This window comes from Anomaloglossus baeobatrachus, chromosome 1 (assembly GCF_048569485.1).
Source record: "Anomaloglossus baeobatrachus isolate aAnoBae1 chromosome 1, aAnoBae1.hap1, whole genome shotgun sequence".
Classification (NCBI taxonomy): domain Eukaryota; kingdom Metazoa; phylum Chordata; class Amphibia; order Anura; family Aromobatidae; genus Anomaloglossus; species Anomaloglossus baeobatrachus.
In genome coordinates this window covers 502134652-502158003 of record NC_134353.1, presented here as the reverse complement: position 1 = coordinate 502158003, position 23352 = coordinate 502134652, and the positions used below count along the sequence as shown (strand labels likewise).

Sequence of the window (23352 nt, the reverse complement as noted above, 5' to 3'; positions counted from 1 at the left end):
AACAGGAAGAGAGTCATCATAGTGACAGGAGTCATCACATGACCCTGTGCTACCTTGGCAACCATCAGCTCGTGATCACGGGGCTTCCGATGGCAATGGGTAAGTTTGCGTTACCCACTGTGGCGTTTTAAATCGTTCTGTTACATTTTGACTGCGCGATCTAAAGTGTTAACAGGTGCGGGTGGATCACAGATCCACCTGCGTCTGATAACCGCACTTCTGCTGTACAAATCAGCAGACATGTGCGGGACTCACAGCTGGCTCACCGCAGAAGCTGGTGGTGATTACACCAACATGAGCCATGATGTATCCAGTACACCCAATGTCAGTTAGAGATTAAGGAAAAATTCAGGTTTTGTGTTTGAAAAATCTGCAAAAATTGTTCTGACAGCAGAAAGGTCTAATTGACTGAAGGAATTGTACTCTGCACTGTAAAAATGTAAAAGGTAAACATTGTAATAAACCAGTTGAATAGGTAGAAAGCAAAATATTACCACTTACATCTGCATAATGGCCAATCATACAGCAGCGGAAACACTTTTTCTGCCAATGAGGTCGCTCAGCACAGTCTTGGTGGGTATGACCGGGCATAAAGCAGTTTGAACAATATGGGTCTGGGCAATGGTATTGCAAATGTCCTCTTCTACCACAAAGGCAACATGCTGGCAGTTTCTGGTAAAAAGAAATAAAAAAATATATTCATTATAATCATTATTCAAAACTAAAAAGGGATTTTGCAATTACTAACAAGTAGAAAGGCTTTACAAGAAAAGTGTATTTTATGCCCAGTAAGTCGACGATGACTGATTCAATGCCGGATGCAGAGACATGCATACACTATTTTAGTGGTAACATGCCCAGATTATATAACAGAAGTTTAGGGGAAAATAATGCTGATAAAATTAACCCCTTTGCGACGTGGCCAATTTTAGTTTACGACATCATCAATACAATTACAGTGATAAAAAAAAACATGGATATGGTTTAGAATTATTTTATGGTGAAAATAAAATAAAATCAGACATTTGTACAAAAAAAAAAATTTGGGGGTTGTGTCACCATTTTCCAAGACCAGAAAGGGAGAGGGGAAAGAAGATTGAAGAGCAGCATGAGGAAATAAGAAGAAAACACAGAAAGATTGTGCTGAGCTTTCTAACAAGTCTCATCTCACCTCTGTGCTGGAATCTATACTATACTGCCCAGCCCTGCTGTATAATAACTTCCATGCTGCTCTGTCTGAGGGCTAAGGCTGCTTTCACACATCCGGTTTTTGCTGAGCGGCACAATACCGCGCTTTGCAGAAAAAACGCAACCGTTTTTTTTTTGCCGCCGGTTGCGTTTTTTCCCCGCATAGACTTGCATTAGCGCCGTATTGTGCCGCATGGCCTTGCGTTGCGTCCGGTTTTTGCCGGATGCGGCATATTTAGCCCATGCGTTGGCCGGATGGAATGTTGCCCGGCACGTCTTTTTGTGCAGCGAAAAAAACGCATCGCGCCCGATCCGGCGCGATTTACAATTCAAGCCTATGGACGCCGGATGCGGCGTCCTGCGGCAAAAACCGCATCCGGACGGGCCGCATGGGAAAACCTATGCAACGGATCAGTTTTTTGCGCCGCATCTGTTGCATAGGTTTTTGAGCCGGATTGGGCAACACTGCAAAAACCGGATGTGTGAAAGCAGCCTAACTAAGGAATTAAGAGCAGGAATCCTTTTCTGTGGGGTGTTATATCTATAGGTAGCACCATAGCAGCTAGTCTGCTCCACCCAGCTCCAAGTCAATTGCAGTAGATGCAGCCTCAAGAAGGTAAAGCTAGTGAAATTGCAGGATACAAGTAATATAATGGCCAGAAATAGATTTATTCCTGATATACATGTGACAGCATATTTTGAAAGGTTACTTAACAGTAGTTTCCTTTTGAACCAGCCTCCTTCATTGTCTATGCATTGGCTGTTATAGAGAAGGGGGCTGGCTTAACCAGCAAACCAAAGAAGTTTGTAAAGTAATATACTGGGATTTAGAATATACTAGGAAAAAGTTGCTTACCAAGACAATGAAAAAATAAAATCACAATAACTCACACCGAGGAGAAAAAAAAAAAAGTTATTGATAACAATGGCTAAAACAATAAGGTGTATTCCCGCATCTCTAAGAGTCGTAATCCAAAATGATCAATTAATAAGAAATGACCATTTAATATAAAGTCAACACATCATAGTTTTTTCACATGACCCGATAGAATTTATTTATTTTTTGCACCGATCAAGTGGACGGGTTTATTAGGAGTTGTCCATAGCACGATGATAACCATACAAAATAACATGATAATCTTGAATATTACATCTAGGTAGCTTAATACTCACTCTAGGCTCTGGACAGTTTTTTGACAGATGTCCGCGATTGTTACAGTTTCTGCATATAACATTCTTATCTTCTGGATAGTAGCGGAGCTTGGACCGTCGTAGGGGAGTAAAGTTTGTGATCTGAGACTTAATGTGGGAAAGAAGTGAAAGATTAATAACTTAATGGATGATGAAAGATATAATTTACTAGTGATGGGGGAATCATAAAAAAATATGTGTTTGGATTATTTGAACCAAATACCTAGTGCAATTTCAGTATTTGTCACGGATAACGAGCTTAATGCAAGTCAATGGGGAAGCAGAGCATTTTTCTGGGAATTTTTAAGGTCCCCCATTGACATGCAGCAATAATTCGAACCTGAATATTTTATTATTTGCCATCACTAATAATCACCACCTGAAAATGAACAGATTTTACCCAATCATTGCTTTGGGACCCTACATATATGTTCCATCCTTTATTGCAGCTTCATGTAACTGGTTCAACCACCACTGCCTGAAATGATTATTATCCTTTTCTCTAATGGGAATAACGTCACATTTCTCCTTTCTCTAAGAGCACAGCTCTGCAAATTTACTAGCATTATAATATATATATATATATATATATATATATATATATATATATATATATATAACACACACACACACACACACACACACACACACATATATACGTACATACATACATATATATATATACGGTATATGGTGTTGTGTATGTAGCACATCATTTAGTTTTCATTTTGCTTGTGTCGGTGCAATCCAAGTCACATAGTACCGCATATGAAACATATAAAGAATGTAATTGTCATTTATTGACTTTTGCAATTGCAAAATTATATTTGTATTCAACAGTACCACAGAGGCCAAATTAAAAGCAGTTATTCACCTCTGAAAATTAGTCGGTCTCTTTTCAGCAGCCATCATTTTCTTATATACACGGTATATATATATATATATATATATATATATATATATATATATATATATATATATATTATATATATATATTATATATATATTATATACATACATATATATACATATTTAACCCCTTAACGACCGCGGGCCGTAAAATTACGTCCTAGCGGTCATAACGTTACTGCCCCGGTCTGCCGGCAGCATCATGCTGCGATCGGCACATATCTCAGCTGATTTTCACAGCTGAGATGTGTGCCTGCTAGGCAGGAGCAGAATCGTTATTTGCTCGTGCCGTTTAACCCCTTATATGGCGCGGTCAATATGTGACAGCACCATTATAAGCGCGATCGCGGAAAACATTTACTTACCGCCCGATACCGGAAGTCACGTGACGCGATCACGTGACTTCCGATAGTTGTCATGGTAGCACAGGGTCATGTGATGACTCCTGTACTACACTTGACTTGCTTTCACTTTCGCTGTGCCAGCGGCACAGCAAAAGAGAAAGAGAGCGTATCTGCTGTTTACAGCCTTGTAGCTGTGATCAGCAGATACTGCAGAGCGATCGGATTTCTGATCGCTATAGCCCCCTAGGGGAACTAGTAAAATTTAAAAAAAAAAGTAAAAAAAAAAGTTTTAAAAAATTAAAAAAAAAACAAAAAAACCTGAAAGTTCAAATCACCCCCTATTCGCCCCATTGAAAATTAAAGGGTTAAAAAAATAAAAAATATACACACATTTGGTATCGCCGCGTTCAGAAACGCCCGATCTATCAAAATATAAAATCAATTAATCTGATTAGTAGACGGCGTAGCGGCAAAAAAATTCCAAACGCCAAAACGATGTTTTTTTGTCGCCACAACTTTTGCGATCTTAACGTAGCATCTGGGCAAAAATGGTACCGTTAAAAACGTCAGCACGAGACACAAAAAATATGCCATCACTGAGCCATAGATCCCGAAAAATGAGAACGCTACGGGTCACGGAATATGGTGTAAAACGTGCGCCACTTTTTTCGGACAAACTTCTGATTTTTTTTTTAACCCCTTATATAAAAGTAAACCTATACATGTTTGGTGTCTACGAACTCGCACTGACCTGAGGCATCACACCCACACATCAGTTTTACCATATAGTGAACACAGTGAATAAAATATCTCAAAAACCATAGTGCTATCGCACTTTTTTTTGCAATTTTTCTGCATTTGAAATTTTTTGCCGTTTTCTAGTACACTATATGGTAAAACTGATGGTTTCATTTAAAAGTACAGCTCGTTCCGCAAAACATGAGCCCTCACATGACCATATTGACTGAAAAATAAAAAAGTTACGTCTCTCAGAAAAATAATGGCGAAAAAAAAACCTGGAAAGCGAAAAATCGGCCGGTCGTGAAGGTTAAACATGAATAACCAAAAATTATTATTATATATATATATATATATACACATATACATACATACACACACATATATATATACAGAGTGTGTATAATATATTATATATATATAATATATATATATATATATATATATATATATACATACATAAATATATATATATATATATATATATATATATATATATATATATTCTAGAAGGTGGCCCGATTCTAACGCATCGTGTATTTTAGAATTTGTGTAGTTAATGTATGATTTTTGTTTATATTATATATATATATATATATATATATATATATATATATATATATATATGACAGATAGATGTTGTTGTGTGTAGTTGCCAAGTGTTTGTGTATGGCGATGTAAATGTTCTGGGTGTTGTCTGGGTGGGGATGTGTGTGTGAGAGCGGTGGTTCTTTGTGTGTTGCGTTGTGTGTGCGTTGTTTGTGGAGCGCTGTGTGTGTGTTGCGTGGCTCGTGTGGGGGTGTGTGTGTTTTGGGGGGAGGTATGTTTTGTGCAGTGTGTGTGTATTGGAGGAGTAGTCCTGGGGAGAGAGGAGTATAATAGGAGGAGTAGTCCCGGGGGGAGATGAGGATAATAGGGGGAGTAGTCCTGGGGGGAGAAAAGTATAATATCAGGAGTAGTCCTGGAGGTGAGTAGTATAATAGGAGGAGTAGTCCTGGGGGGAGAGGAGTATAATAGGAGGAGTAGTCCTGGGGGGAGAGGAGGATAATAGGAGGAGTAGTCCTGGGGGGAGAGGAGTAAAATAGGAGGAGTAGTCCTGGGGGGAGAGGAGGATAATAGGAGGAGTAGTCCTGGGGGGAGAGGAGTATAATAGGAGGAGTAGTCCTGGGGGGAGAGGAGGATAATAGAAGGAGTAGTCCTGGGGGGAGAGGAGTATAATAGGAGGAGTAGTCCTGGGGGGTGAGGAGGATAATAGGAGGAGTAGTCCTGGGGGGAGAGGAGTAAAATAGGAGGAGTAGTCCTGGGGGGAGAGGAGTATAATAGGAGGAGTAGTCCTGGAGGTGAGGAGTATATTAGGAGGAGTAGTCCTGGGGGGAGAGGAGGATAATAGGAGGAGTAGTCCTGGGGGGAGAGGAGTATAATAGGAGGAGTAGTCCTGGAGGTGAGGAGTATAATAGGAGGAGTAGTCCTGGGGGGAGAGGAGTATAATAGGAGGAGTAGTCCTGGGGGGAGAGGAGGATAATAGGAGGAGTAGTCCTGGGGGGAGAGGAGGATAATAGGAGGAGTAGTCCTGGGGGGAGAGGAGTATAATAGGAGGAGTAGTCCTGGGGGGAGAGGAGTATAATAGGAGGAGTAGTCCTGGAGGTGAGGAGTATAATAGGAGGAGTAGTCCTGGGGGGAGAGGAGGATAATGGGAGGAGTAGTCCTGGGGGGAGAGGAGTATAATAGGAGGAGTAGTCCTGGGGAGAGAGGAGTATAATAGGTAGAGTAGTCCTTGGGGGAGGTGTATAGGTGCCCAATGTGTGAGGGGGCGTGGCCAAGCTGGCAAAGTGTGCGGGGGGCATGGCCGAGTGGGCAGTGTGTGGGGGGCGTGGCCGAGCAAGCATAGTGTGCAGGGGGCGTGGCCGAGTAGGCATAGTGTACGGGGGGCATGGCTGAGCAGGCACAGTGTGCGGGGGGCGTGGCGGAGCTGGCACAGTGTGCGGGGGGCGTGGCGGAGCTGGCACAGTGTGCGAGGGCGTGGCCAAGCAGGTACAGTGTGTGGGGCGTGTCCGAGCGGGCAAAGTGTGCGGGGGCGGGGCCCGGGTAACTATGCAAAGTGGTTTCCATAGTTACCCGATGTGTACCATGGTTATCAGCGTATGCCGGCTCCGGCACACGTGTGTCGGGAGCCGGGATAAGCTAGTAACCATGGTACGCATCAGGTAACTAAGCAAAGCGGTTTCCATAGTTACCCGATGTGTCCCATGGCTACCAGCGTACGCCGGCTCCGGCACACGTGTGCCGGGAGCCGGGGTGAAGCTAGTAACCATGGTACACATCAGGTAACTATTCAAAGCGACAGTGCTGGTTCATTTTTTGTTTGTTGGTCTCCTGCTGTGCAGCACGCATCGGCGTGTTTGACAGCAGGAGACCAACGATCTGAATGGGCAGGGAGCCGGCATACGCTGGTAACCAAGATACACAATCGGGTAATTAAGCAAAGTGGTTTCCATGGTTACCCGATGTGTACCATGGTTACCAGCATACGCCGGCTCCGGCACGATGCCAGCAACGCAAGGGTATGTCTCCGTGTGGGTTCGGGGAATGTGTGCGGGGTGCGGGGCGAGGCCGAGCGTCCAATGCGTGCAGGGGGCCGGGGCAAATGGCCAATCCGTGCGGGGGGCGGGGCCTGGCAGAAAGGCCAATGCGTGCGGGAGGCCGGGGCAAGTGGCCAATCCGTGCAGGGGGCGGGGCCAGGCCGAGCCGAGTGGCCAATGCGACGGTTGTCACTGTAATGACGTCATTTTGGAGCAAGACAGACAGACAGACTAAGGCAATTATATATATAGATATATATGTGTATATACATATATATATATATATATATATATATATATATATATATATATATATATATATATATATATTTATTTATTTTCTTTCACCACAAATATAGGCCAAAGACATTTTTGGTTGTTCATGATTATCACTATGCAACCGGATGAATGATTTCTTCAGCTTTTCATGATTAATTAGATAACTAATATCTGTAGGTGTTTTGTTAAATGTATGGAGCAAAATGTATTTTATAAGAAAAAAATATGAATTAATTTTTGGGGGGTGCCATGGGGACTTCATAATTTACTACTTTTCTTTTCTAGATGCGTTATTCATATTATAATTTATCTACCAAAACATCGTAAAAGATCTCTGGTAATAATTTTTGTTTTCTTTATTGCTCATTTTTTTTATACTGTAACTCGGGCATCCATAGGAGCCCCAGTTACATGGAAAAACAACTCCTTATGGTGATCAACCACTTCTGTCTTCTCCATAGGACCCTGAGCTGTATCGGAGAGCTTGTGCTAGATTTCAGTTGCCTATATTCACACAAGCAACATTTTCTTATCAGGGACTCTTATTTTACTGTAAAATTAAAGTAGCAGTATAGATATATATATTTTTTTAATTACTTCCACAGTATGTAAAATAGTCAGTATTACTTTATTTTATTGGTCCTGTCATGTGACACCCTGGGAACTACATGACAAAGGGAATCTGTCATCAGGTTTTTGCTACCTCATCTAAGAGCAACATCATGTAGGGACGGAGACCCTGATTTCAGTGATGTATCACTTACTGGATTGCTTGCTGTGGTTTTCATTAAAAACTGTTTTAATCTGTTGCAGATCTACCAGTTCTCTCAGTGCTGATCTCTGTATAACCCCCACTACATTACTGATTGGCAGCTTTTGGTGTAGGCCGAATGCTGTCAATTTGTGGTGGTGCATGATTGGACTATGTGGTAGCAGGTTTACTAGTCCTCTAGTGATATTCAACTGCTGAGAAAATGGATTTTTACAAAAACTACATTAAGCAGACACAGTAATTGACACATCGCTGGACTCAGTGTCTCTATTCCAACACCATGCTGCTCTCAGATGTGGTAGCAAAAACCTGCTGAAAGATTCCCTTTAATGTTTTCTGAAGGGGGTCACCAAAAGTGCATGTATGATGAAATGTTACAGACTGTACCACAGAAGTTCTGGGGGCTGAGAGGAAGGGGACAGAGGCAAATATCATATATACTGATGATTACTGCATGGCTCCTGTCATACAGTTAGAATATGTGTTTATGAGGGGCGTGTCCAGGATGCTGAGCTGAGTGGACGTGGGGAAGAGGAGCTCCTGTTGACCCTCAGCTAAATCAGCACTTATCATAAGCATAAACCTACTCACCGGCTCTCAGGATGGGACCACGGAGGATTAAACCATCGCAGCAGGCATCGGTGGCCCCCCCGCTGCACACCACGGCGCTGGATACTTTCTTGGGCCTGGAACAGGGTCCAGGGGAGGCCCGGACGCCATCTTTCCAGGAGCATGGAGGGGAAATGGAGGCACTAGCCCGGCCTGCTAAGCAGCAAGAGAAGGAGGAGTGGGTGAGCGGGGACACAGGGGGGAGTGGAGGAATCTCTGCAGCAGTTCCAACAGGGGATGCCTTGGCTCAGCAGCCCTGCACTGCATCGGATCCTCAGGCACAGCAGCAGCAGGCCCAGGAGCACATAGTGGCTGTGGGAGATAAGGTGGAGGTCGGGGGGCAGCCCTCCCCACTGCCGGGAGAAGGGACTGCAGCCACAGCTGGTAATATCAGGGAACAGAGCAGCCTGCTTCCCCCCTCTGGGCCTCGGTGTGGAGATCAACCTTCCCAGCTTCCCCAGCACCAGACTAAAACTCCAGTGTCTATTACTGCAGGTGCTCACCTTAAAGGGCCAGACACCTTCTATAAGGACATGCATGATTTCATAAGTAAACTTCCTTCTAAAGAGGACTTTCAATGCCTCATACATGAGGTTAAAGCAACTTGCAGGTCAGAAATAGCTGAAGTGAGGAGAGATTTGCAGCAATTGTCTGGCAGAATTGAATCCCTGGAGGAAGAGCATGACATCACCAGATCCCATGTATCAGAATTACACAAACTGGCAACATCGCAACAAAAAATTATGGAGGATATGCAGTCTCACGTAGAGGATCTCGACAACAGAGGACGCCGTTGCAATGTCCGTGTGAGGGGGGTCCCAGAGTCAGATGGGCCCGAGGACACAAACTCCATACTACAATCCATCTTTAATGAAGTGTTGGATGCTCCCCCTTCTAACATCATCAAGCTGGACAGGGCACACAGGGCTTTACAGCCGAAAAATGTATCCACCCAACCCCGGGACATCATTTGTTGCATTCACGACTTCTCCACCAAAGAACTGATCATGGCTAAGGCTAGAATGAGGCGCACGGCATCTGTGTTCAATGGCAAGGAAATCCAGCTTTTCCCGGATCTTTCTCGCATCACACTCCAGAAAAGGCGGCACCTCAAACCCCTCCTCACGAGCCTGAAGGAGCACCAGGTTCCATACCGCTGGGGTTACCCTTTTGCACTAACAGCGCGCAGAGGGGGTAAATCTGCGACCCTTCGCACTCCAGCAGATACTACTCTGTTCTGTGAAGCATTGGCCATTCCAGCGGTCTGTATCCCAGATTGGGACTTGCAAAGGTTGGAAGGTCCGCCCCCTCCCGTGTGGTCCAAGGTGAGGGGTGGAGGGCGTGGGGCTTTGGGGGGGAGAGGAGGTAGGGGCCGCGGGTCGCTCCCCTCCCCGGCTCGCCGTTGAGGACACTCCTTAACCTGGTTGGTGCCTATTTCTTATACCCTCTGAGTTCCAGTGGCTGAGCATGCTTTGTGATACTGTGACTCTCTCTACAGCAAGCCTCTGACTGTCCATTGTGTCATCTGCGGCCCTCTGGGTCTGTTGAGCTGCATAAGGGGGGGCTGTAGCCACAATGATGCCGTGGGGGGTAGGGGGGTTGGAGGGAGCCCGGTCCCCTTACTTGGAGTTAGTGGTTGAGGTTTTTTTTTTTTTTTTTTTCTCCCTTGTTTCCTTTAGGCACGGGCCCGTGCCCACTGGACTGAGCCCCGTGGGAGGGCTACTGGGGAGTGAGGTGGGTGGCTCTCTCAGCCCAGACGGGTTGGGGAACCTCCCTCTAGGTCTCTCCCTTCCGGGTTTACCCCCCGGGAATCTATGCCTAAGGTTTATGCATTTTGGTTAATGTTCTTAATTCATGTTCATTTCTATGTTTGTCCTTGTCTTCCCCCCTCCCCGATGTTTTTTCCTTATGTGTCCTTTCAGGTACCACCCCTTCTAGAGTCCCTGGGAGCTGCGGCCCTTTGTCGTATGGACCGTCTCCTCTGGCCGGCTTCACAGGGGAAGTCATGCCCCCGACGGTATAGGTGTGCCATTAGCTTTTTCTTACTTCTAAGTTTTAGATATGACCCGCATTATCTCTCTTAACGTAAAAGGTCTGAATTCACCCCGTAAGAGGAAATTGCTGCTACAGGAACTGAAAACATCAGGTGCAGACATAGCCTTTATCCAAGAAACACATTTTGTGGAATCAAACACTTTCAAATTTGCGTCCCACCGCTTTCCCATCCATTACTCGGCTTACTCGGGCTCCAAGAGGGGGGGAGTTGCTATTTTAATATCCTCCAGTTGTCCTCTACAAATTACGGGTTCTCACTGCGATCCAGAGGGTAGATATGTGATTCTGGAGGGCCAACTGGGGGGATCCCCGCACATACTGGCCAACATTTATGCACCTAATGAAGGGCAGATACGCTTTCTTAAGAAAATACTCGATCTGATAGGCGGACTGGCACCGGCCTCTACGGTGTTGGGGGGAGACTTTAACATCCCCTTTTCGGAGGTGGCCGACAGACTCTCTGTGGGTGGACACCCTCCATCGGGTGCTTTGAAAAATTTGTCCCGGGACTTTCGTAGGCTCATTAGATCAGGCGCTTTATACGACGCTTGGAGGGTGGACCACCCGGGAGAGAAGGCCTTTTCCTTCTACTCGCATCCGCATCAGACGCACACCAGAATAGACTATTTTTTCATTGACTCACAGCTGCTGGGGCGTCTTGAGCGGGTGGAGATGGGATCCATTACGTGGTCAGACCATTCCCCACTCATAATGGACTTCAAGAAAGATGGTCCTCGACCTAGGCCTCAGCATTGGCGCCTTAATGAATCTCTGATCAAAAATCCCGACACTAGGGCCTTTTTAAATAAGCAACTGGTCGAATTCTTTCAGTTGAACACGGGCACGGTCACGTCGCCGGCAACACTCTGGGAAGCTCACAAGGCAGTGATGAGGGGACTATGCATTAGAGAGGGCGCCAGGGCTAAAAAGAATGCCACAAGTCAGCGGGACTCTATAACGGCCCATCTTAAGCTACAGGAGGGGAGACTGGCGGCTGCCCCATCACTGACTATTCTTAGGAGAGTCATCAGCCTTAGGGAAAAGTTGAGAGACTTGGCAATTGGCAGAGCAGAAAAATTGCTAACCTTTTCCAAACAAAGATACTATGAAAGGAGTAATAAGGCTCATACCTTACTCGCCAGGCAGCTTAAGGAGCGCGCTACATCCTCATGCCCTCAGGCTCTGCGCGACGAAAAGGGCACTATCCACTATCACCTCGCTTCAATAGCTGACATTTTTTTCAATTACTACAACAAGCTTTATAACCTTCCGGTTCCCCCGGGCATGGCTTTGCGCGGGGCTGGGGCACTTGGGGACTATTTTTCGGCCCTTGAGCTCCCTTCACTGCCTTGCGGAGCAGCCGCGGCTTTGAATGAAGAGATTACTACAGAGGAACTGGAGCAAGTTCTGGAAGCCCTGCCTGGCGGGAAGTCACCGGGCCCGGACGGCTTTACTTATTTTTATTACAAGGTGTTTGCGGCGGAGCTCCTCCCACACATGGCCGCCTTGTTTAACTCTTTCCTTCAGGGTGACCCTATCCCTCCATCCATGCTACACTCCCATTTAATCCTCCTGCCCAAGCCACCCAGGGACCCATTGGACTGTGCTAATTATAGACCAATAGCCCTTTTGAACTCCGATTTGAAGATGTTCACCAAGCTCTTGGCGGCCAGGCTTAATCGATGGTTGCCCCAACTCGTGTATAAAGACCAGGTGGGTTTTGTCCCTTGCCGTCAGGGGGGTGACAACACCAGGAAGGTCATAGACCTGGTGGATGTGGGAAATCGGACGAAGCAACAGGCGTTGGTGTTGAGTCTAGATGCAGAGAAGGCTTTTGACCGCCTTGCGTGGCCTTTTCTCTTCAAGACACTGGAGGTCTTTGGGATCTCGGGTGGCTTTATGCGGGCCTTGAAGTCCCTGTATAGCGCTCCTACGGCCTCTATCAAACTCCCCCTCCACATCTCTAAGCCTTTTCTCATCTCCAATGGCACCAGGCAGGGGTGCCCCCTGTCCCCCCTCCTTTTTGTGCTATGCATAGAGCCCCTCGCGGCCTCGGTCAGGAGCAACCCAGACATCTCGGGGGTCCTGGTCAGGAATAAACCGTTTAAAATCTCGCTTTTTGCCGACGATGTGCTCATTACACTTACTAACATCCATGTGTCCCTTCCAATTTTAATGTGCACCTTGGGTAGGTACGGGAGCCTTTCGGGGTATAAGATCAACTCCAGCAAAACGGAGGCAATGCCCTTGAATCTCGACCCGGTGGCCCTGGATTACCTGCGTTTGAATTTTAAGTTTCGTTGGAAGACAGATGCGGTCAAGTACCTGGGGGTTAACCTCACATCTACTTATGATTCCCTCTATAACCTTAACTTCCCCCCCCTTTTCCGAGAGCTGAGAAATCTTTTGAGCAAGTGGTTGCCCCTCCCTCTTTCGTGGATGGGGCGCATTGCGGCGGTTAAAATGAGCTTGCTCCCAAAATTATTATATTTCTTTGAAACCCTCCCAGTTAAGGTACCAATAAAGGAGCTGAAGTCCCTTCAGGCAGCTATCCTTAGATTTATTTGGTGTAACAAACGTCATAGGGTGGCCAGGGAGGTGTTGATGGCTCGGAGAAACAGGGGGGGGCTTTCTGTCCCAGACATCCTAAAATACTATTGGGCGGCCCATCTTAGGAGGATCCCCTGTTGGGTGTCCCTTTGGGCATACAACAGGTGGACTGAGATTGAAAAACTTTGGCTGGCGCCTATACATCCAAACACGCTCCTGTGGCCCCCGGCCCGGTGTGATTCGCCCCCCCCTCTTCTTGGACCGATGCAGTTCACTAGGGACCTCTGGGCATTTTGCACTAGAAGATTTCCTTTGGCATCCCCCTGCTCCCCTCTGGTGTCCTTCATATACCAACCCTTCCTCCCAAGCAGTCTGGAGTCGGACATGGTGCACCCCTGGCTCAAGGCAGGTCTATTCAGATTTGCAGACATTATAGATGGAAGTACAATGCAGATCCATTCCTTTGAGTACCTTAGAGATAAATTCTCTCTCTCTCTAATCGAGAGTTTTTCCAATATCTGCAGATCAGAGACTTGGCTGGCTCCTTGTTTGGCAGGGCAGGGGCCTCGATTCCCACAGATTTTGAGAAAATTTGCAGAAGGGGCACTGATACTAAGGGACTAATTTCGGAAATTTACATTTTGCTTTCTGAGTCACGGGAGGGGCCCGAGGGGTCTTTTCCATACATGCGGAAATGGGAGTCTCTATTGGGAAGGCGGATACTTCCTCAGGAATGGGCAGCAATCTGGGGAAACGCCGCCAAGACGTCAATATGCACACTATATAAGGAAAATACCTATAAAATTTTGCTATTTTGGTACCACACTCCAGATTTCCTTCATGGCATAGACCCCTCCATACCGGCTTGTTGCTGGAGATGCGGGGGAGGCAGGGGCACCATTCTGCACATATTCTGGTCCTGTCCAGGGATAGTCCCCTTCTGGGAGCGGGTTAGGGGGTTGATCCATAAAGTACTATATATAGAGGTTGATCTTGATCCCCTGATCTATGTTCTGGGTCTTAGGAATGGGGGATTGGGAAAAACGGCCTCTAAGCTTTTGTCCCACATCCTTACGGCGGCCAGATGCTTAATTGCAAAGAATTGGAGGCAGCCAGGGACGCCCTCACTCCAGAGCCTCATGTATAGATTACTGGACGTTAGACGCATGGAACATCTCACGGCACTATTGCATGACACAGTTGACCGTTTCCAGGCCGTGTGGGCACCATGGGACTACTTTGCGGGACAGGAGGATCTGTGAGACTGAGGCCTATGGGTCCTATGGAAGGAGCATGGACTCTTGAAAACCTTCCCTCTTCCCTCCTCTCCCCTCCTAACCCTCCTCACCTGTCCTGTCATTGTTTGTCTAGGTTCGATAAGAATTGTGAATTTTATGTTTTATTTTATGTATGAAAAACGCAAATTGAAAATCTCAATAAAAATTCAAAGTTTAAAAAAAAAAAAAAAAAAAAAAGAATATGTGTTTATGACGTTTTATGAGACGATTACAAAAAAAAATTCTAATGAAAATAACTTCAGGAAATATTTTTAGAAATGTTTAATTTCCTGAAACGTTTCTTGGAGTGGTTTTAAAGGGAACCTGTCATCAGAAAGGTTCCTGTACTTTTTGTGGCCCCTTTTAAACCAAATAAAATACTTTATAAACTTGTACCTCTTGCTATGTAAATTTTGTAAATCGTCCATGGGGGCGGGCTCTCTGGTGACCGATGCTGTTCCTCCAGCACATTGACGCCGTCCCCCCACGCTCCATTTCATCCATCAGGACGCCGCCCACTGCGCCCGAGGTGCCGCCCACGCCAGGATCGCTGGTGACGTGTGTCACAAGCACGAGATTATGGGCGGCGCTGTGATTGCATCGCAAGTGCCCGTTCATAATCTCGTGGACGCGCTTTACCCCACTGCCTCCAGCGTTCTGCGCAAGCGCTCGCCGGCCAAATGACCTGACGTCACCTCCTTCCCATCTTACCCTGCAGCAGGGCAAGATGGGAAAGAGGTGACGTCGGGTCATCTGGCCAGCAAGCGCTTGCGCAGAACGCTGGAGGAAGAGGGGAAAGTGCGGTCACGAGGTTATGGGCGGCACTTGCTGATGACACTCACAGCGCCGCCCATAACCTTGTGCCTGCACAAAATGTCACCAGTGGTCACACGTGCACACAGTGCACAGTCCCGCTACAGTCGCACAGCGCATGCGCGGGACCACGGGCTGCGTCCTGAGATACGAAATTCAGCGTTGGGGGGGGGGGCGGCGTAAATCTGCTGGAGGAACAGCAACGGTCAGCAGAGAGCCGGCCCCCATGGACGATTTACAAAATTTACATAGCAAAAGGTACAAGTTTATAAAGTATTTAGTTTGGTTTAAAAGGGGCCACAAAAAGTACAGGAACCTTGCTAGAATGCAGCCCACGAGCTGCAGAGGGGGAAACTTTTAGGTTTCAAGCTAAACTTCTGATGACAGGTTCCCTTTAAATACTTTTTCCAGTGTTTTTGGAGGTTTTTTGCTGCCTTTTGATTGGACAGAGCCAAATTTGCAGCATTTTCTATCAAGAGACAGTATAGAATGACAATGCACGCTTTCTCACACCAGGCATTTTTCATTTCTGAAAACCTGAAGTAGGAGAAACCCCCCACCACCTCAAAACACTGAATATTTGACCAGAAAGCGGTTTTAGAATAGGAATGAATAGGAAGAGTCTTTCAATAGTGTCTTTTGGAGCGGAACCGCTTCAAAAGATTCCGCAAAGAACGCCATGAGCACATAGCCTTATAATGGAGGAGATCACAGTTTAGCTTCTTCACTGTATACTTACAATATATTAATGCAGTTTGGAATACCTAGAAAGTAGTTTAATCACAGAGGTACAACCGGAGGCAAAGATGGTGCTGGCTGTAGCAGCCTGTGATGCTGGGTAGAAGCATAGGAGGACTAAACAGCAGGGCGAAATATATGTATCAAGATGGAGGCAGACTGGAAGAAAATAGGAGGCTGAACTGCATAGATGTTACCTCATTATAAATAAAATAGGTCCTGCGTGTGATTAAAAAAAAAAAAAAAAAAAATCAAGTGGGGGGAACATGGACAAAATAAAAAAAAAATTCTCTGGACTGCTTCTTTAAGAGAGTCTATTCTTATAAAATATACTAAGATCCTGACTGAAACCAGAATGCAATGCACTGTGCTATAAAAAAAAAAATAGAAAAAAAAATTTGGGAAAAAAGTTCTACTTTTTTTTTTATTAATCATTGGGGGACAATAAAAAAAATCAAACTTCTGAATTTATTAAGAGCGAAAGACAGAATAACTTGATAATGAACATATACAAATATCATTAGTTGGGACAAAGAGGCAGTCAGTGCAAGTGTGGTGAGCACTAGGGTTGAGCGAGCACCGAACTATTCGTACTATACTCATAATGAGGACTGTCTAATACTCGCGAATTCATTCCGAATAGCGTGTGCAATGCAAGTCAATGGGGACAACTCACAAAGTAACAGGTAACCCAAATTCATACTATTCATGTGAATAGTGAATAGCACAGCATTCGGGTTACTCGTTACATTGCGAGCTTTTCCCCATTGACTTGCATTGCACACACTATTTGGAATGAATACGTGAGTGTTAGACAGTACTTGTTATGAGTATAGTATGAATAGTTAGGTACTCGCTCAATTCTAGTGATAAGTAACATTTTGAGCAATGGTACCCTGTAAAACCGATTTGCTGAATAAGATATCTTCTGTTTAAAACGCACATAGTAAACACCAATTTCCAAAACGGGTTTTGACTTTGCAGCAATGTATGAATAACTGGAACTTATAGGCCGCAAAAGATGTAGCTCCAGAAAGACAACTGTTCACTCTCCAAGGAAAAAAAAACACCTTCCGCTTTTGGCATTTACAATTGTCCAATGATTGTAATATTTAGATTTTATAGTTTTGATATATTATTAAAGCTCCGATGAAGTTACTTTACTAGGTGGTAGAAACTCAGCTAATTTATTTAGGATCTGGTTATTGACTGTTTTTCTATGTCTGAAGCAAGGGTGAAATGATGTTTCCATGCCAAAGCCACATATGTTCTTCTGATTTCAGAAGTCTTCCCATGGCCAAGCTGTTAATGCATGACCACTGCGTAGGTGTATTTTAGTATATAGACTATATAATAAAACCTCTAACAGTAAACATACATTAAAAAAAAACAAAACAATTTTTGTGCCAAAATTCAGTCTAGTCAAACAGCAATCCTCAAATTTAGAGGGGAGCCACATATATATATATGGATACAAAAGCAATTATTAAGAGGCTAAAATGGTATATGGGGTCAGTGATGGTCTGAAAACGGAAAGACCCATACATTTTGCTTAGGACAATGATATAGTATTTTGGTTGTTTATATTGAGGGTTTTTATTATTTTTTTGTTCACCTGTTGGACCACTGTCCATTATCTGGGTCAAATAGTCATACTCAATATTTTTGTTGTCTTTTTTTGATAATTTTGTTATATATTTTTATAGGCTTGCTCGGTTACCAAAACTAATATCATATGGTCATTGCCCGAACGAGTGTTGTTGAACCGAGGAGCTTTGGGTTACTCATATACCTAATCTAGGTTTTTATGAATATAGTAATAAAAGTTACATTTTAGCCTCTTAATAATTGCTTTCGTATTCAAAATTCAGTCTAGATTGTTTTCTCTTCTTGTGATGAAGACTAATAACATGACAGATTTTATTTCCAATGCTCAGGGTATGAGAAGAACTGTTTATCACTTCTTATAGATTTTTACCAATTGAATTTTGTACTCACTTCTGAATCTCTCTCAATAATAGACCATTCCACTCCAGGGTCACCTGTAGAAAGCACAGATTGGTTTAGCTTAGACAATCTAATAGTGTTGCAAACACCACAATTTAGAGTCACTTTTTAAAAGTCAAAAAAACTTTCTAACAGAAATATAAACATGCATTTCCTAAAATAATCTCAGTAGGAGACTTAAGGGTACTTTACACGCTGCGATATCGGTACAGATATCGCTAGCGAGCGTACCCGCCCCCGTCGGTTGTGCGTCACTGGCAAATCGATACCTGTGGTGCACAACATCGCTAACACCCGTCACACGGACTTACCTTCCCTGTGACGTTGCTCTGGCCGGCGAACCGCCTCCTTTCTAAAGGGGCGGTTTGTGCGGCGTCACACGGCAGCCGTCCAATAGCAGAGGAGGGGCGGAGATGAGCAGCCGGAACATGCTGCCCACCTCCTTCCTTCCTCATTGCCGGTGGACGCAGGTAAGGAGATGTTCGTCGTTCCTGCAGTGTCACACAAAAGCGATGTGTGCTGCCGCAGGAACGACGAACAACATCGTACCTGCAGCAGCAATGATATTTGGAAAAGGAGCGATGTGTCAACGAGCAATGATTTTTCACGATTTTGCGCTCGTTGATCATCGCTCCTTTGCGTCACACACTGCAATGTCGCTAACGGCGCCGGATGTGCGTCACTAACGACGTGACCCCGACGATATATCATTAGCGATATCGCAGCATGTAAACCACCCTTTACGCCTGGAGTGTTTCCACCACATAGTACTGCCCATGTTTAGTTTATTGCTGAATCCCCTCCAACCCCCCTCTATCCCCATCCACCCCTCTCCAGGGCAGTAACAGGCTGCGCAGGAATAAATTGGGGAACTTCGAAATTAAACTTGTGGCTGGACCGACCTAAGTTTTATTTCTACATGCTTAAATTGCAAACTGATTAGCGACTATTGAGGACCCACACCGGTTAGAACTGGTTTGTTTCAACACAGAAAGTTAACTACAGCCACCAGCTATCATCGTTCGTTTGAGTTGGACGCCGAAAAGTGTACTCAACAGAAACATCAGGGAGTGATATTCATTTCCGGAATAACTGGTGATATAGGTATAATTTTAATATGTGAAACCAAAAGACACCCAGTCCCTCTCTGCCCTTATTCACATTGAGGTCTGTTCTGACACATGGTAAGGTTTGAACACTAGAAAGTATAGTCACCGTCCCGATTTGGGTACACTTTGTCGTGGAGGGATGGCCTTACACTTTTTTGATCAAAAATAGTGTTTACTAATTACCCTATGTTATTTATGTATATGTACTTGCTTTTTACTTATTTACAGCAGGGTGTATATCCAGATTGTTTAATCTCAGGCTTTGTTTGTTTAATGGCCAGTGTGAACATGCACTTATAATTTGCATAATAAATAATAATAATAATAATGTATACCAACTCCTACTCTGGCTCATTCCTTGGGTTTTGATTTTGTACTCAATACAACTAGGGTGTGTGTAGCCCCTTTCCACTGAGCTGGGCATTTCATTTAGGCCATGTGCTTACGGGAGAAAGTAACCGCGGATTTTCTAGATTTTCCAGATAAATCCGCGGGTCCAGATAAATCCTATAGGATTTGGGGAGTGCTGTATCAATGCTGTGGTATTTGTGGCTGCGGAAAATACAGCGGATTTCCCACAGCCTCATGTAAATGCATGTCCATTATTCATGCGGAATTATCTGCGGAATTTCCGCTCCTCCACTATGGAGATACAGGGCGGGAAATCCGCAGGAATTCCACACGAAATCTGCACTGTTTCCGCAGGTTACTGCAACAATTGCGCAGAAATACCGCAGCAATGGATAGCTGCGGATTCCGGGGAGTTGCTGCATGAACATGCGGAAATACCTGCAGAAAAGTCCGCAGGTACGATATCCCGTGGGCACATGGCCTTATAGTGCTTTCCATGGCTCGGTGTCCATAGTCGGGACCCAACTACACTTTGCCCTTATTCACATTGAGGTCTGCTGTGACACATGATAAGGTTTTAACATTAGAGAGTGTAGGTACCATCCCAATTGGGTACACCTTATTGCGGTGACATGGCATTAAGCTTTTTTTGATCAAAAACCAGTGATTACTAAGTACCCTATGATATGTATTTATATGCACTAATGCTTTTTACTTATTTACAACAGGGTATAGGTGCATATTATTTTAATCTTAGGTTTTATCATTTTAATATGTTTAAACTAAGAAAAGGTGATAATGGTCTGGATTTCGCTATAAAAGTTGTGTACTTTGTGGGAGAACCCTTTTAGAACTATGGTAAACGAGATCTTTCCTTTTAAGCATCCACAGAAAATGTTCTTGTGTGATCTCAATAAAACAGCAACCTGGGAAAAAATAGCAGTGAAAAACACAACGGTATGATTTGATGTGACCAGCATTATTTGATACCTATTAAAATTAAAATTCTTGAAATTAAATAGTGATCTAAAAATGACTTCTTACAGATGGAAGAGTAAAGCCGCTTTTCTGTTAGGCAGATTCAGGGCACGCCATAACAGTTATGCCCGGCTAAATGCCCCACGCTTGCCAAAAATCTGTTTTTCATGCTTGCATTATTATGCACCAGAGAGACATTCACAACACTGTGTAAATTGGGGGCAGTGACCTCATGTAATCACTGCAGAAAAGTACATGGTAAAACAATGGGGAGCTACAAAGTTACACAGCTCAACTCAATTAAAACACCTTTGTTTCTAAACTGGACTGGAAGGGTTCCATGAAAAACGACTACTGGGATTGAGCGGGTGCTACAATAACCAGTGCTAATAAAAACAAAACAATGCCGGCGCTGGCAAATAGGATTCCCGCAAACTGTGCCCTTCTGTAGAGCAAGCTTTATATCTGGAATTGCCAAGCGAAAGTGTGTAGAAAAGATGTGTAGGCACTTTTGCCTACAAGTCACTTCCACCACAACAGCTTTATATGCTCACTACGTCCTTACTAGTGATTTACAACATTCCGTGGGTGAGTGACACTTGCACACGAAGTCGGACCAACAATTATTATGCTTCCCACTTTTTCTTTAAATCCAGAAATCTGTTTTTCAACTGTTTTGTCTGTTCTCTGTTATAAGTGCGAGGAGTGCGGGCGTATCTAATTTTAAGCCTTTCAGTAATGCTCTTTCATGAAATGCATAAAATGAGAAGCCATTGATAATGAGTCAGTTATTATGCGATTATGCTGGTTAGTAACTTCTGTTAATCAATGAGGTTTTATTCCATGCACATCTATGGAGAGCTAAAATGACAAATGGCTGGATATATGTATACAAGTACACCAGTTATATTACATGCAACATGCAGGTGTGGGATAGAGCATTACTGGAAGTTCCTACACCACTGCTCGTTATAACCTGGATATCTATAGATCTAGGCAACCTTATTGGCCATACTTCTCCTGACTGAATAGGACATACGGTGACAGAATTTACTATTGACAATAAGTCAATGGTAGAAAACTATTTAAGGGAGACGTTAACACAATATCACATTCAAGAACATTTATTCTATCAAGTAAGCTATGATCACAAAGTCAACCCTAAAACCTAGCCAATTTATGGCTACAACATAAAAAGGTAAAGACGTGACATGGTCATTATAGATAATGACTATAACTACAGGTCAATAGTACATATCTAGTAAAGGAAAAAGACACACACACACACGTAGATCTACAAAATCAATTATATAAAATAGTGTGTGTGTGTGCGCGCATGTATGTGCATATTATATATATATATATATATATTTATTTATTATACACACATACATTTACGGTATGTAAATATGTAAGATATTATATTTTCTTAATTTTATATAATTGTTTTGCTAAATACATAAAAAAAATCACTTTATAATTGTATATATATATATATATATATCTTTTTTTTAATTATAGTGAGATTTTATATATAATATAATATATATATATATATATATATATATATATGAACAACGACAGAGCAAAGTCCAGCAATGACGTGTCCTATCTGCGCTACTTTCCTGCGATAATGCTGTTCTGAATTGCTTGGACCACTGTGTTTTAATGGATCTATGAAAAAAAAGAAATAAAAACTTTAACCGCATCCTGGATTACACACGTTATTGCTGGACTTTGCTCTGTTGCTGTTCACATTTGTATGGATGGACTCCTACATCCTGATCCGGGCACAACGGAGTTAACCAGGTCAGCTGAGGTTCCTGGAGATTCACAGGAGTGAGCTGGTCTACATTGTTGGACATATATATATATACACATTTATATACATATATACATATACACACATATATATATATATATATATATACATACATACACACACATACACACACTGTGTATATCATTTTATATAATATATACACACACACACATATCTCTCTCTCTCTCTCTATATATATATATATATATATATATATATATATATACATACATATATCTCTATATATATCTATATCGAGAGAGAGAAAGCGAGCGAGAGAGAGGGATCTATATATCTATATATAGCTATAATAGAGATAGATATAATATAATATAATATAATATATATATATTATATATATATATATAGATATATAGATCCCTCTCTCTCTCTCGATATATATCCATATATCTATATCTATCTATCTATCTATATAGATATATATCCAGATTATATCAATCTTTATGTCAAAATATCTATATTTATCTATCTATCCTGCTTTCCAATAAGATAATATAATTGGAAGACCATTCCCCGGGGTGGATTTAAATGAACTTGTACACAATATACTATCTCCAACACCTGGTCGTTCACTTATGTGACCTAGGTACCGAAGCTCCTCTGATCATGCAAACATTAAAAAAGAAGCAATGTTATATCAGAAAATTGTATGGCTTTTGGTCTTATAACAAAGTAGTTTATGTAGATAAAAAAAGTTTGTTTAAAAGAACTGAAGTCCTCAGTGGTTGATACATTTTAATGGCTAGCTGAAAAGATGGTAATAATAGCAGCTTTCCAGACTACTCAGGTCTCTTCATCAGGCATGGTATAACACAAAATCTGAAGAGTCACATATTTATACACAACAGGACTTAAAATAGTGTATAGTGAATAGTGTATAGTTTATGTAGGGAAGTGAATGCATTAACAATGTCCAGTAAATTTTAGATCACTTTAAAGCAGTACAAAAAAAAAAATATATTTCATGTCTGTAATACCCAAAAATGGGTCAAACAATAATTAAAATTGTTAACCTAGTACAA

The 23352-nt window shown here is 43.2% G+C and overlaps 1 protein-coding gene across 1 annotated transcript in view; it reads right to left on the bottom strand.

Moving 5' to 3' along the window:
- ZCCHC7 (zinc finger CCHC-type containing 7) overlaps positions 1 to 23352 on the bottom strand; it is a 232265-nt gene that overhangs the window by 93465 nt on the left and 115448 nt on the right. The window contains exons 3-5 of the mRNA XM_075338648.1: positions 18041 to 18084; positions 2362 to 2487; positions 502 to 672 (exon numbers count right to left, since the gene is read on the bottom strand). Coding sequence (XP_075194763.1) covers positions 502 to 672; positions 2362 to 2487; positions 18041 to 18084 — 341 coding nt within the window. The remainder of the gene's footprint in view (positions 1 to 501; positions 673 to 2361; positions 2488 to 18040; positions 18085 to 23352) is intronic.